Below are 14,559 nucleotides of genomic sequence, written 5' to 3'. Positions count from 1 at the left end.
ATATTTATTGTTTACTGTATGTCTGTCACTTTGCTCTAAGCTTTCATATGATGACAAAATGATTAAATATGACAATGCACATGATATCATTCTAAAAACGATAATACATGGTCATCCCTTTTTGTATGCCCCTGGCAATGATGTCATACATAGTTTTAGTATATGAAAAATGGTGGGCAACTTAGAACAAATTCATACTAACAGCTAACAGGAGAAGAAATGTCTTCCTAAATGGTAAAGTAAATTAGAGGCATGTAGCAGAGAGCAGTGTTTCTTAAACTGTGATGTGCATATGAACTCCAGGGAGTCTGTTAAAATACAGTCTCTAATTCAGAAGGTATGCAGTAGGGTCTGAGTTTCTAGATTTCTAACAACCTGCCAAGTGATTCTGATGCTGCCAGTCTGACGGCTACACTTTGAGAAGCAAGGTTTAAGAGGTGATAGTGGGAAAAGCTTTTCACATGAAAATCACGATCAGACTGAACCAGTCTGGCGGACCATTATACAAGAAACAAAGTAACGTTGATGGTGCTCTAAAAGGAAGTGTTCTCTAAAAGAGTAGCTTTAGATTTGAGTCTTCAATATGAGTTTAAAGAAGTGTTTTCTTTGGAATGCACATACGTCTACAGTCATGCTCACTTAACGATAGTGACATGTTCTGAGAAACGCATCGTTAGGCAATTCGTCATTGTATGAACATCATAGAGTATATTTACACAAACCTAAACGGTATAACCTACTACACACCTAGACTACATGGTACTAATCTTATGGGACCACCATTGTATATGTGGCCTTTTGTTGACCAAAACATCATTATGCAGCATGTGACTGTATTTCAAATTGCTTCAGTTAGGCTAAGAAACTAAATGTTCAAGACAATGTTTTCCTCAACCTGACCTATCACATTAGTTTAATCTTTATTTTTTCTCATTTTTAAATATTTCTACAGATCTCTTGGACTTATTAAGGCTGCTATCATTCTTAACACAATAGTGTCCATTCAACAGGTTTTAGATGTTAAGAAAGAAGATCTGTACAGCACATAAACAAAACTGAGCAAAGCTCCTTGTAAAAACAAACAAAAAGTCACAATCTTGAAAAAAAAATCCATACAGAGTAGATGCTTACATGCTCACAACAGCTCTCACCTTTAAGTAAAACAGAGGGCAACAGTAAAGTGCCTCATGCAAGTTAACGGTGTGGTCTGTGGTTAAATGTTGGCAGCAGACTTTCGTGAGCACCAAATCTGAGCTACAATTTATGACACAAACTACAAATGCCTCTTCTCAGCCATGAAAAACTCTCTGAGAGGCAAAACTGTGACGTCTAAGTAAGAGCTAATACGCTTCGCTTAGGAAGCCAGCTCCCAAATGTGGATCAAACAGCTCGCATTCTACGGCCTTAGCAAAAACACAAACCAAGACACACACGCATAATTTACCTGGTTTTCTCATTAAAACTATGATTTTCAAATTAAAAATACAGAAACATTGTGATTAGTAGACACTATAAGCATAATACATGTGAAAACTATTCTTAGTTGTTATGTTCAGATCCAAGTGCCACTTCATAATTTAAGCTAGTTTAAGTCAATTAATCAATCTATGTGTCTGTGAGTATTTTTCCGTGGCTGAAAAAAGCATAATAAAAATTAAAATGTAGGTCATATAAAGTTTTAACTCTAAGATGACTCTTAAAAGAATCAATTATCCTTTGACAGGACAAGCTATACCCATAGCCACATAGGAGGTAGATAAGCTCTTACCAAGGAGAGGTGATTTCCTCCAGTACCCATCTCTGACTTCAATGTAGTCATACCAGCACAAACTACTTTTGTATAGGTCCATTGTAGTAAAATTTAAAACAATCTGCAAAATGAACCAAAACAACACACAGAGTAAAAATGATTATAACTGCACATAGTGCTTTGATTCCCAGAGGTTGGAAACCCAGGGCTACTGTGAAAACAGATTCATAGTTAAGTTTTTTTCTTATTCATTCCCCTACTATTTTTCTTAATAAACATCCCCCGAAAACCTAATTTTCTCATTCTCATTAATGTTTAACAATATAGAAGCACAATGTTGAGTTAAACTAAACATTTTAGCAATTAAACCAAAGTTTCTGTAAAGTTATACGAACAATTGTGAAACAGACATCTTTATTCAAATAGTTTATTTTAACTTTTCTAAGATAAATATGACTTAAACCATGAAAAATTCTGATTTTGCCATGAATGTCTTCTTTTTAATAATTTATTTCAAAGACGACCGGTCAAGACATCTATAATTATGTTAAAAATAACCATCGTGTGCCATATTCCAAGAATATAATATCATTGTGTATGTTGAAATGTTTTAAATACAGCCCTAGAATTCAAATTTGTCCATGTAACTATAATCAAAGGCAGATGTCACTATGCTTCTCCAGATCCAAGAACATATATTAAGAGATCTTTCAAGTTAGAAGATCTTGAACATGACCTTTTATTCTGTACTTTGTTTTGCAATGATGCTGCTTTTTGTTAAGATAATTCACAAACAACTCTAGGAAAGACAGTTTTCTTACTTTATAAGAACACTTTGCTTTTCAAATAATTAACTCTTTGTTTTTTACTTTGGTACACCAAAAGTAGAGTCAAACTAACATGAGAAATGTATGTTTCTGATGTGGTCAAATTCATTTGGAAACTATTTTTTATATTCAAAACTTATTCTAACTCTATTCTGCTGAAAATATCTAAGATGCTTAAGGCATACAGTGAACCTGTTCTTTACTCTAGAAACTGAAATGGATTTTGGCCAAAAGCAACAAATTGTGAATATTTGAGATGCTTCTAATATAAAAGTACAGCTTGTAACAATATTTAAAGAATCCCTTTGTGACAGTATAAAAATCTGAATGTAAGACAACTTTCAAGGAATGACTAAAATAAATAAATGTATATATGTGTGTGTGTGCGCGTATATATATATATAAAAAATCAATCAATCCTGAAGTCAAATTCCAGAAAAGTATTACCATTTTTGTGTTAGAAAACATATACTTCTCCCCTTTCTTGAGTACAATTTTTCATTTTTAACAGAAAAGTATGAATTATGGCAAATCAATCCTTAACTAGCTTACTTCTTCCCAGATTGAAGATACAGCATAACAGTAAATATTTCTCATGGCATCTTGTATCTCAGCAGGGCAATGATCACTGATGAAATTGTACACCAAAATTGGTTACGATTTCCCGTATAAGTAATTATTTTACAGAGATAGAAACTAGAAATTTATCTAACCATAATGAAAGTCACTTGTACCTTACAGAAGTATTATGTCACTATTAAATTTAATATTTTTCAGTTTCTTCAAACATGTACCTTCTTGATTACAAAGAGATGAAAATACCGAGGATGTGAAAATAGAGACATAGGTTTTTTTAATGTGATACAGTACGTGTGGCATAATTTGGTTGTGTTTAATAAAATTGTTCATTTATTTTTGTCTACCTTATTGATAGATTTTGTTTTTTCCTTTGTTCTTCTTTTCTTTCCCCTAATTTTATCATTCCAAATATTTTCCAAAATGTTTACAAAATTTCCAAAATATCCAAGGACAAAGGACTGATCATGTTTTTCTTTCTTTTTCAGTAATCCTCCACACTTGATTGTCAAAATGCATAGATTCTGAACTATTTTTATGAAGTTCTCAATACATTTTCTCCTCCATCTCTGAATACCAATGCAACATGAGGTTACTCCTAGGACAAAATTGGGAGATAATTTCTGGTTTTTCTCCTTAATTTTGTGTTTACCTTAAGTCTGCTACAAATGGGGAACACTACCACTGCCTGATATTAAGTTTCATTCTGCATTTATATTCTCCCTACAGCAACCACCAGGTTTAAACTTTATATGATCATACAAGAACTCATTTATTGCAGCAGAGATGACAAAACTAGAATACAGACACAAACTGTAGACCCCAAGGTTCATTTTGTGGCTTCCTTCTTGGCTTTAAAGGGGAGTTTTGTAATGGTGTGCAAATAGTTTCAACTTCCTCCTCGATGAGGGAAAAAAATCAGCTAAATTGGAAGTGTGTGTATCATCAAATTTATTCAAAATTGAAACAATGTGGTTGGATTGCTAACAAATAGTTAATATTTGAAGTCTTGGCACGCGTGCACACACACACACACACACGCACACACACGGTTGGAAGAGGGATAACTCTAAACAGAAAAGTTTCCTATCTTGTTTTTAATCTTCTATTTTAAACGCCAAGCACTGTGGAGGAATAAAACTGGCCTACGTTAATATAAAACACAGAGTCCTTTAGAAGCAGAAAATGTAATAAAGATAGATTTTCTAAAATCAAATCTTAGGCTCTGATGAAGTAAAACGCTGGTCTTTGGCTAGGTTGCTAGCAGAATCCATACTTGAATTACCAATCAAGAGCACTTGGAAAATATTTGGTTGTTTTACATCATGCTATTTTATGTAAATATGTTGCAACTTTTTTCAAAGAATGATGAAATAAAAGCTACCTAACACAATTATATAAATGTTTTATTTCTGATGGTAAGTATCAATTTACCAGTTATCAATTTAAAATTAATCAAGCTCCCTTGAAAAGTGGGACTGTGGGAGACACAAAGAAGAATTCTAAGATTTCTTGTGATCTGTTAGGAGTCTTAGTTGTTATTCTGCAAAGTTAAATTGACACAACTGTTGTGAAGTTTGCTTATTAAAGACTTTGTTGTACAGTGCTGCAGACGGAAGAATCTTGAAGAAAGGCAGATGAACAGTCAAGGGACCGGATATCTACAAGTCTCCAGAGAAAGATATAATCAGTGCACTTTTGTCAGCACATTTAAGACATTACTGACTACTTAAACTAATTCCATGAGCACCACAGAAAGACCGATTACAATAATATTTATACCTTATAAAGTGCTGAAGATGGGGAAGATACAAAGCTTGTCAATTACACTGATATTCTTAAATGGCTCTTTAGGAAGAGAAGTTAGAATCAAAAGCAGTAAAATAAAACAGGTTTCCAGGCTCCAGCCAAAAGAAGCTTGGACAAGCCTAATAAACTCTTTAGAGAGACCACAGTTTTCTTCTCAGAAATAAGACTAAGGGAGAGAAGATCAGGGATCAGTAAACTAAACCCCTGGGCCAAGTCCAGCCTGAAGCCAGTTTTTGTAAAGAAAATTTTGTTGGAACCCTTCCTTTACATATTGTCTATGATTATTTTTGTGATAAAATGGTAGAATTTAGTATTTGAAATAAACTGTACATCCTGCAAAGCCAAAAATATTTACTGTATGTCCTTTCCAGAAAATATTGCCAACTCCTGGAATCATTGATCTTTAAGGTTTTGTTCAGCTCTGAATTGCATCATGCTAAAGGGAAAAATTGCATCTTTTCCTACACCTAGAAGCCATTCATGTTTGGAAGTCAGAAAGCCTGGGTTCAAATTCTAACTTCTCAGTTTGCTGGTTTACTCAAACTTTGAGTCTGAATAAATTTTCTTACTGTAAAAGAGAGGTCATCATATCCGCCAGATCGCAATAGAATTACATCAGAAGTATTGAACTGGATAATGTGTAGAAAAACACTCAGCTAATCTAAAAGCTTTGTTAAGATTCTCATGTATTACTATTTCCATGGTGCATACTCTCACAGTATAAATCCTGAGAACAATTATGAAATAAACAGAAGTATTAATCCAATTTGCTTAATCCAACTATGCTGGGATACATAAAAACATCAGCTTAATTTTAAAGTTACAGAGGAAAATCAACATGTTAAAATAAGGGATTCTTACACCTTTCAGAATGGCTATTACCAAAAGACAACAAATAAAAAGTATTTGTGGGGAGGTGGAAAAAGGGAACCCTTGTGCACTGTCGATGGGAAAGTAAATTGGTGCAGTCACTATGGAACACAGTATGGAGGCTCCTCAAAAAATTAAAAATAGAACTACCACAGGATCAAGCAATTCCATTACTGGGCATCTATCCAAAAAAAATGGAAACACTAATTGGAAAAGATATATGCACCCCTATGTTCACTGCAGCCTTATTTACAAAAGCCAAGATATAGAAACAACCTAAGTATCCGTCCATCAATGGATGAATGGATAAAGAAGATGTGGTGCATATATACAATGGAATACTACTTAGCCACAACAAAGAATGAATTCTTGCCATTTGCGACAACATGGATGGACCCAGAGGGTACCACGCTAAGTGATATAAGCCAGACAGAGAAAGATAAATACCACTTGATTTTACTTATATGTGGAATCTAAAAAACAAAACAAATGAACAGGCAAAACCCAGATTCATAGACACAGAAAACAAATTGGTGATTGCCAGAGAAGATGGGGGGGTTAGGAGAGAGGTGAAACGGGTGAAGGGGATTAAGAAGTACACATTTCCACTTATAAAATAAATAAGTCATGGGCATGTAATGTACAGTGTGGGGAATATAGTCAATAATATTATATTAACTTTGTAATGTGACAGACACTAAATAGATTTACTGTGGTGACCATTTTGCAATGTACAGAGATGACGGATCACTATGCTGTACATCTGAAACTAATATAGCACTGTATGTTAATTATATCTCAACAAAAAAAATCTAAAGAACAGACAGAACTTAGGGCCTTGGTTCAAGTCCTTGCCTTACAACAGACTGATTGTATGACTCTGGCAGATCCCTACTTCTATCAGGGATTAACCACATGACACGTGAAAAACGAGTTGGATCACGCTGTGAAAACAATTTTTCCGCTTAAACTTATATGATAACCTCTGGACTTTGAAATTTTGATTTGTCACGCCAACTACTCACAGGAACATTTTTTATACCTCCCTTTCCTTAATCCCCACTCCACTCCAATATCTAATCATTTGCCACCTTCTATAGGTCATACTCTGCAATGCCCCTAAAAACGCTCTTCTTCCTTCCTCATTCTCAGTGCTCTTCACATTTCTCTGAATTAACTGCACTCACTTCACAAGATGTGCCATGGTTTTCAGTTTTGTTCTTCACCAGCTCATCCTACACTCTACATCCACTTTAATCCCAGGAAAGTTGGGCTCCCATGATGGCATTGGTGCCTTCACACCCAATTCAATATAAATTTCCAAGCATGGGCATCAAAGACTCTAGGATCATAACCCACATTTGTTGCCTCTTCTTTCACTATCTCAAACACAGAATTTTCATCCCTCCCACCCCTGAGTTCTTGCTGTTGTGCCCTGACAAGCACCCCAATTTCAGCATTCTTTCATTTAAAGTGTACATGATTCTACCTGGGATTCTGGTTTCCTCTTCCTTAATTCTTGAAACTCTTCATATCTCTCAAAATTTATACCAAATGCTATCTTGTCTTCATTCATTTCCAGATTTCCCAACTAGGTGTGGGCTCTCTTATCTCTGCAAATCCACAACAAGTTGTATCGTGCCTTCTTCAGTGATTTTTCAGAGTTTAGCTATATCACTGGGCTTTGCCCTTGCTATAAGTTTATAAGATTCCTGATAGCGAAGATTTCTTTCACACAGCAGAAGCTACATCTATTTTAATGAAATCAAAGATTTATCTACATAGTAATTGCTAAATTTAAGCAGTGCCTTTGGCAATATAAACATTATATTGTGAATTGACTCCACGTGTGTAAACCATTAGATGAGTGGTTAAAAAGAAATTTTTGCAAAATGAAAGTAGTCAGATGCTAGCTTTTAAATAGGTTATATAGGAAAAGAAAAAATATTAACTCTATTTAAGTTAATTGCCCTTGTTAAAGGGTCAATCAGTTCTAAAGGATGGCAGAATTGATATGGTATGCTTCTATCAGCTCAACACAGTCGCATTCTCAGCTGCACATTCTAGACTGTTATCAGCACGCTCAGGGCAACATCAAGAACAGCCGCAGATTGGACAGGAAGCTGTCTTTACCTTGAGAGGCTCAATTCTAGGAAGACATACATGAGGACTGACAATCAATTTTTATATTGTGGTAAAATATACATAACATAAAATTTGCCATTCTAACGATTCTAAGCGTACAGTTCTGTGGCGTTAAGGGTATTCACATTGATAACGTTCCAACAACAATCTTATTTTTTTAAAGAATTTTTACTGCGTAAAATAATATGTGCTTATTGTTGAAAATAAAAGGAAGACGAACAAATAAAACCTATTCGTAAACCCACCAGGAAGAAATAAGCATTGTTTTGGTATATATTCTTGTATAATTTTATTTCTAACATATGTAATTTAAAAATTAGATCTTTTCATGCCTATGATTTTTAACCTGCTTATTAAATTTCTAAATATACTGAAAACACAGTCCTTTAGTTCCAAGTCTTTTTAAAAAAATTATTGTCTGTAACAAGGGTGCCCACGATATTTTTAGATAATAACTCATGTGATTATCTTCAGAGAACTAAATTAGTGAGTTTTCTCATTTTATACTATTTTATTCCTTCTTAACAAACACAATTTGATAAAAAAATTATCAAATAAGGCTTTCATTTTTACACTGATGATTCTGGATGTTTGTGTAATATAGACAATTCAATTCTTCAAAAAAATCAATCAATGTTTTCTTTTGGTTTCAAAATTTATTTTGTTTCCAATTTTTCATTATTATAAATAACTATCTTTGCACATACTCAGATAACTGCTCTAGGATAAATTTCTCTAGGATAAATGTACAGGTACATTTTTCAAAAAGTAGTACAGATTGCCAAAGTTCTTCAGAAAGGCTATTTCAATTTTTAGTTCCAGGAGTTGTGTACCCTCATGATTATTTGATATTATTATGCTATTCCTTCTTTGTCAGTTTGCTAGGTGAAATACAACACATCATTATTGGTTCAAATAGCATTTATTTGATAAAGAGCGAGAGTAAACAATTTCATATATTTATTAAATATCTATTTGCATTGATACTTCAGTCAATATTCTGCTTCCTTAGCATTTGCTAATGTGGTGTTAATCTTTACTTATTAATTTATAACAACTGTTCATATACACATAATACCAATGTTTGCTCATCGGTTTGTGCTACAATATTTTTCATTTTGATTTTTATTTGTGATTTTGTATTTTTATTAAAAAGATTTATATTATGCAAAAAATTCTAATAAATTATTTTACATTTTCTTATTTTCAAATTATGTACCTAAAACATCTTTTCCAAAATAAAAAACAAATCACTTATGTTCTCTACAGAAAAATATGCAGTATGAAGTAAAAGTTTAATTTTTTCCAAATACTTAAAAATGGTTCCATTATTATTCATTAAAAAAAATCTTTCCCCATTTATTTGAAAAATCATCTTTATAAATAAGTATATGACAAAAGTCTTCCATGTTCTCAGGCATAATTCTGGCCAATTTTAGTTTGTTCCATTGATTCAGAAGCCTATTTTGACATAACCACAGAATTTGAATTACTAAAGCTTCATAATGTTTTTCTACTATCTTACAGTGCAAGCCACCCCTCTTCACTAACTCCTTTGAAATTTGCCTTGGTTATTCCAACCATTTTATATTCGAAGTAAATTGCAGAAAAAAATTGATCTGGGTACAAAACAAAAAATCTGTTGGAAATATATTTGCAATTACATTTAATATGGGAAACACTGACAATATTTATAACACATCCTGAAACATGATAGGTATCCTTTAACCTGCTACATGATATGTCATTCTATTTTAGTCCCACAAAGTCTTCGGTTTTCTAAAATCTATTATAGTTTAATATATCTGTTTTTATTTGATCACCTCTAGTCCCATTTTTCAGTTGATTCCTTGGAATTTTTAAGAAGAGAAAATATATCCTCTGCCACTAAAGAAAAATATAATGATTAGCTCTGCAAAATGGAATCTGTGTGATGTTAGGTATATTATTCAATTCTTTCTTAAATTCAATTTCTTCACTTGTAAAACAGAGATAAATATACTACTAAACTCAACAGGGTATGAGAAATTAAGCCCAGTACCTGGTAGAGTGTAAGCACTCAATAAATATTAGTTTCGTCTAACTTTGGATTGAAAAAAAATCCCTCTAGTTTCACCAGATTATCACTACACATATATATTGAATTCTAGTGTTACCAGCATATGGAAATTTTTAGAGTTATTTTTTCCATTTTGATACTATTATTTGACAAATTAACAGATTTTATAACATTGAACTACACTCAAATTACTGAATCAAAATACTTGCAAAGTTTATAAGTTATACAGCTTGATTTGATTTGATTATATTTATATATAACAGTCATATGTTTGAGTATGTAAAGCACTTTATAATTTTTTCATGTGTGTTGTATGAGCTGTGCCTGTCAGAATTTGACAAGTTTTTTAAAATAAATGAAGAGGCTACACATTGTTTTACGATGCACTTAAAATACGTTTGATTGCATGGGGAGTATCTGAGCTTTTACAATTTGAAAAAACTGCCTTGAGAAATCATCTCAAATAGCGTCACTTTGAAATAACTTTTTTTGTCAACTTATTTTATATGACTATTGACTTATTAAATTTTTAGTGCTCAATGGAATCAGTTTTGATAACTTTAATTTCTAGGATTTCACATTAAGAAATACTTCAAATGAAATTTTTTCTGCAAGTGTTGATTTTTAATAAAGTTGAATATATAGCCGATTATATCCAGTAAAACTATAGTATCATGAATTCAAGAAAAAAAATCCACATTTCAAACAGACAAAATATCACCAAAAAAATGCCAATTTGAAAAAATAATTTAAAGTGTAAACTATAGGCAAGACAAAATAAGCCTTGATGGAAGTCTGAGATGCAAGAAAGAATACGGAATAAAAATATTTGGTAAATCTTCAACAAATGCTGTTGGGGAAAATGGATCTCCATGTGCAAGAGAATGAAGTTAGGCCCTTATCTTAAGCATACACAACAATTAACCCAACAATGAATTAAATAAGACTCCAAACTATAAAACTCCTAGAGAAAAACATAGGGGAAAAGCTTCAAGATACTGGATCTGGCAATGATTTCTTGGATATGGCACCAAAAGCACAGAAAACAAAAGCAAAAATATCTAAGTGGTACCACATCAAACTGAAAAGGTTTTACAAAGCAAAGGAAACAATCAACAGAGTGAAATGGTAACTACAGAAAAGAAGAAAATATTTGCAAATCATATATTTCATAAGGAGTTAGTATCCAAAATATATAAGGAACTCCTACAAGTCAATAACAAAAAACCAAATAATCCAATTTAAAAATGGGCAAAGAACTCGAATAGACATTTCCCCAAAGAAGGTATACAAATGGACAATAGGTATATGAAAAGATGCTCAACATCACTAATTATCAGAGACATGCAAGCCAAAACCATAATGAGATATCACCTCATACCCATTAAGATGGTGACTATCAAAAACTCAGAAAATAACATATGTTGGAGAAGGTGTGGAGAAATTAGAACTGTTTGCATTATTGGAGGGACCGTAAAATGGTGCAGTATGGAAGTTCCTCAAAAAATTAACAATAGAACAAATAATTCAACAGTCCTGCTTCCAGGTACGTAGCCACAAGAACTGAAAGCAATGTGTTGAAGAGATATTTGCATACCCATATTCGTAGCAGCACTATTCAACATAGCCAAAAGGTGGAAGTAACTCAATGTCCATCCATAGATGAATGGATAAACAAAAGATGGTACATACATACAACAGAATGTAATTCAGCCTTAAAAAGCAGGAAATTCTATCACTTGCTGCAACACGGTAAAACTTGAGGCCACTATGCACAGTGAAATAAGGCAGTCACAAAAGAACAAAGACCATATGAGTCCACTTATATGACGTATCTACAGTAGTCAAATTCATAGAAACAGAAACTAGAATGGTGGTTGGCAGGGGCTGAGAGGAGGGGGAAAATGGAGAGCTGTTGCTTAATGGATGTAGAGTTTTGGTTTTTCAAGATGAAAAATTTCTAGAGATTTTCACAACAGTGTGAATGTACTCAACACTACTGAACTGTACATTTAAAAATGGTTAAGACAGTAAATTTTATGTGACATGTTTTGATCTCAATAAAAAAATATCTGGTAAATATCTGCATATAGTTAAATAAATGTTAAGTGCCAAAAACAATAATACTAACTCTTTGTGTCAGGAAGCTTGAACAAAAATACAAAACAATAGCATATAGGATGAAGATAATGTGGGCCGGCCGGGTGGCATAGTGGTCAAGTTTGTGCACTCTCCATCAGGGTCCCAGGGTTCACAGGTTTGGATCCCGGGCGCAGACCTACACACTGCTCATCAAGCCATGCTGTGGTGCTATCCCACATACAAAACAGAGGAAGATTGGCAGAGATGTTAGCTCAATAACAATCTTCCTCAAGCAAAAAGAGGAAGATTGGCGGCTGGCCAAGTGGCACAGTGGTTAAGTTCATGCTCCCCACTTCAGGGGCCAGGGATTTGCTGGCTCGGATCCTGGGCTTGGACTTATGCACTGCTTGTCAAGCCATGCTGTGGCAGGCATTCCACATATAAAGTAGAGGAACATGGGCATGGATGTTAGCTCAGGAGCAGTCTTCCTCAGTAAAAAGAGGAAGATTGGCAGCGGATGTTAGCTCGGGGCTAATCTTCCTCAAAAAAAAAAAAAAAAGAAGAGGAAGATTGGCAATGGATGTTATAGCTCAGGGCCAATCTTCCTCACCAAAAGAAAAAAGATGAAGATAATATGAATTCGAATCTTTTTTTAGGATCTTTTCAAGGTTTAGGGGGAGGATAAAGATACTAATTAAATATGACTATTAAGAAAGCAGGCTGGTAGAGGAGCTAGCCTGGTGGTGTAGTGGTTAAGTTTGCATGCTCTGCTTCAGCAGCCCAAAGTTTTCCAGTTTGGATCCCGGGTACGGACCTACACACCACTTATCAAGTCATGCTGTGGCAGACATTCCACATTCAAAACAGAGGAAGATGGGCACGAATGTTAGCTAACGAATGTTAACTCAGAGCCAATCTTCCTCAAAAAAAAAAAAAGAAAGAAAGAAAGTAGGCTGGTAGAAAAAGATTACTAAATAATAGACTACACATTTAAAACTTTCACACCAGTAGAGAGATGGAAAATAAGAAGGCAAAAGGTAGAACAAAGTGGGATATAGAGACTGCAAATAAGAAGTAAAAATACATCAGTAATCACAATAAATGTAAATGCAATAAGCACTCTAGTTAAAGACAAAATTTGCCATCATGGATTGAACAAAAAAGATAAAGTATTTGTTGTTTAAAATGGACATGCCTGAGACACAAAATCACAGAATCATTGAATGTCTAAAGCAAGACGAAGACATACCAGGCAAAAATATTAAGCAAAAGAAAATGTAGCTTTATTGATATTAGAAGAAATAGAGTGTTAACCTAAACCATGACTAGAGATGAGGAGATTCATTCTATGATAATATAGCGTAAAAATATATTTTAAAAGTGTAAAGAGAAATTAACAAATCTACCAATAGTGACAAATATTAACACGTTTTTCTGACTATTTTATAGATGATGCATCTAAGAACAAAAATACAGAGAATATATAAACAGCACAATTAAAAAGACTAACGTCTATCTAGAGAACTTTGCACCCAATCATTGGCCACTTCCAAGATCATATTGCCAGCCTCAAGCTATTTCAAAAATTGACATGATATAGCCTATAGTCTCTCACCAAAAAGTGACTCAAGGAGAAATTAATAATTAAAGGAAGATTGGAAAAACAACATATGTTTGCAAATAAGAAAACACATGTTACTAAAAAGCATGTGGGTTGAAAAGAAATAAAACCGTAGAAGATAATTAGATAATTAGAATTGAAAAATAACAAAAATGCTATATGTCAAGCTGGTGAAATTCAGATTTAGCAGCTCTTAGAAGAAAATTTATAGTCTTAAATATTTGTAGTGGACAAGAAAAGATGCTTTAAATTAATGAGTTACGCTTCCAACTGAAAAAGCAGAAAGTAAGAGCAGGTTGAACTCAAATGCTAAAAAAGAAAAAATAATAAACACACGAGAAAGAAAGGTGAGTTAATATTGTTCTTGGCCACTTAATACAATTTATTTGCTCATCATACATAATATTAAGAAAAATAAGAGAAAAGATGATAGATTTCTTGATTTCTTCCTATTTGCAACATTTTAGAAAATACAGTTTTATTGGTAATCAAACATACAAGAAAAGTGAATTAACTTTGGATACTAAGTATGGGTAAAAGGATAAAAGATCAAAGATAGGATAAAGGCAACATTTTTTTCTCAGATACTATCTTGCTCTTAGGAGCTATTTTAATTTGATTAATCTTGTTTGAAAATTTTTCCTATTCTATAATATTTTCTTTTCAAAAATGTGCATAGTTTTAAACTTGCTCTGAAGTTTTATCATCTTTTATATTTTGTTCTTCAGTACCTCTTTAAGAATGATTTTCATAATATATTTACAGAGACTTATTTGAAGAATTGAAACAAAAATTAATCAAAACCTATAATTACATTACA

At 33.1% G+C, this 14,559-nt stretch overlaps 1 protein-coding gene across 2 annotated transcripts in view; it reads right to left on the bottom strand.

Moving 5' to 3' along the window:
- The window catches only part of TLL1 (tolloid like 1), a 192,258-nt gene that overhangs the window by 54,688 nt on the left and 123,011 nt on the right, over positions 1-14,559 (bottom strand). For both annotated transcript variants that reach the window (XM_046655576.1, XM_046655577.1), the window contains one exon: positions 1,769-1,871. In XM_046655576.1, the coding sequence (XP_046511532.1) occupies positions 1,769-1,871 (103 nt within the window). The remainder of the gene's footprint in view (positions 1-1,768; positions 1,872-14,559) is intronic.

The sequence above is a fragment of the Equus quagga genome, chromosome 3 (assembly GCF_021613505.1).
Source record: "Equus quagga isolate Etosha38 chromosome 3, UCLA_HA_Equagga_1.0, whole genome shotgun sequence".
Taxonomy (NCBI): Eukaryota; Metazoa; Chordata; class Mammalia; order Perissodactyla; family Equidae; genus Equus; species Equus quagga.
Note: the sequence above shows the minus strand (reverse complement) of the source record. Positions and strands in the feature narration are given on the sequence as shown.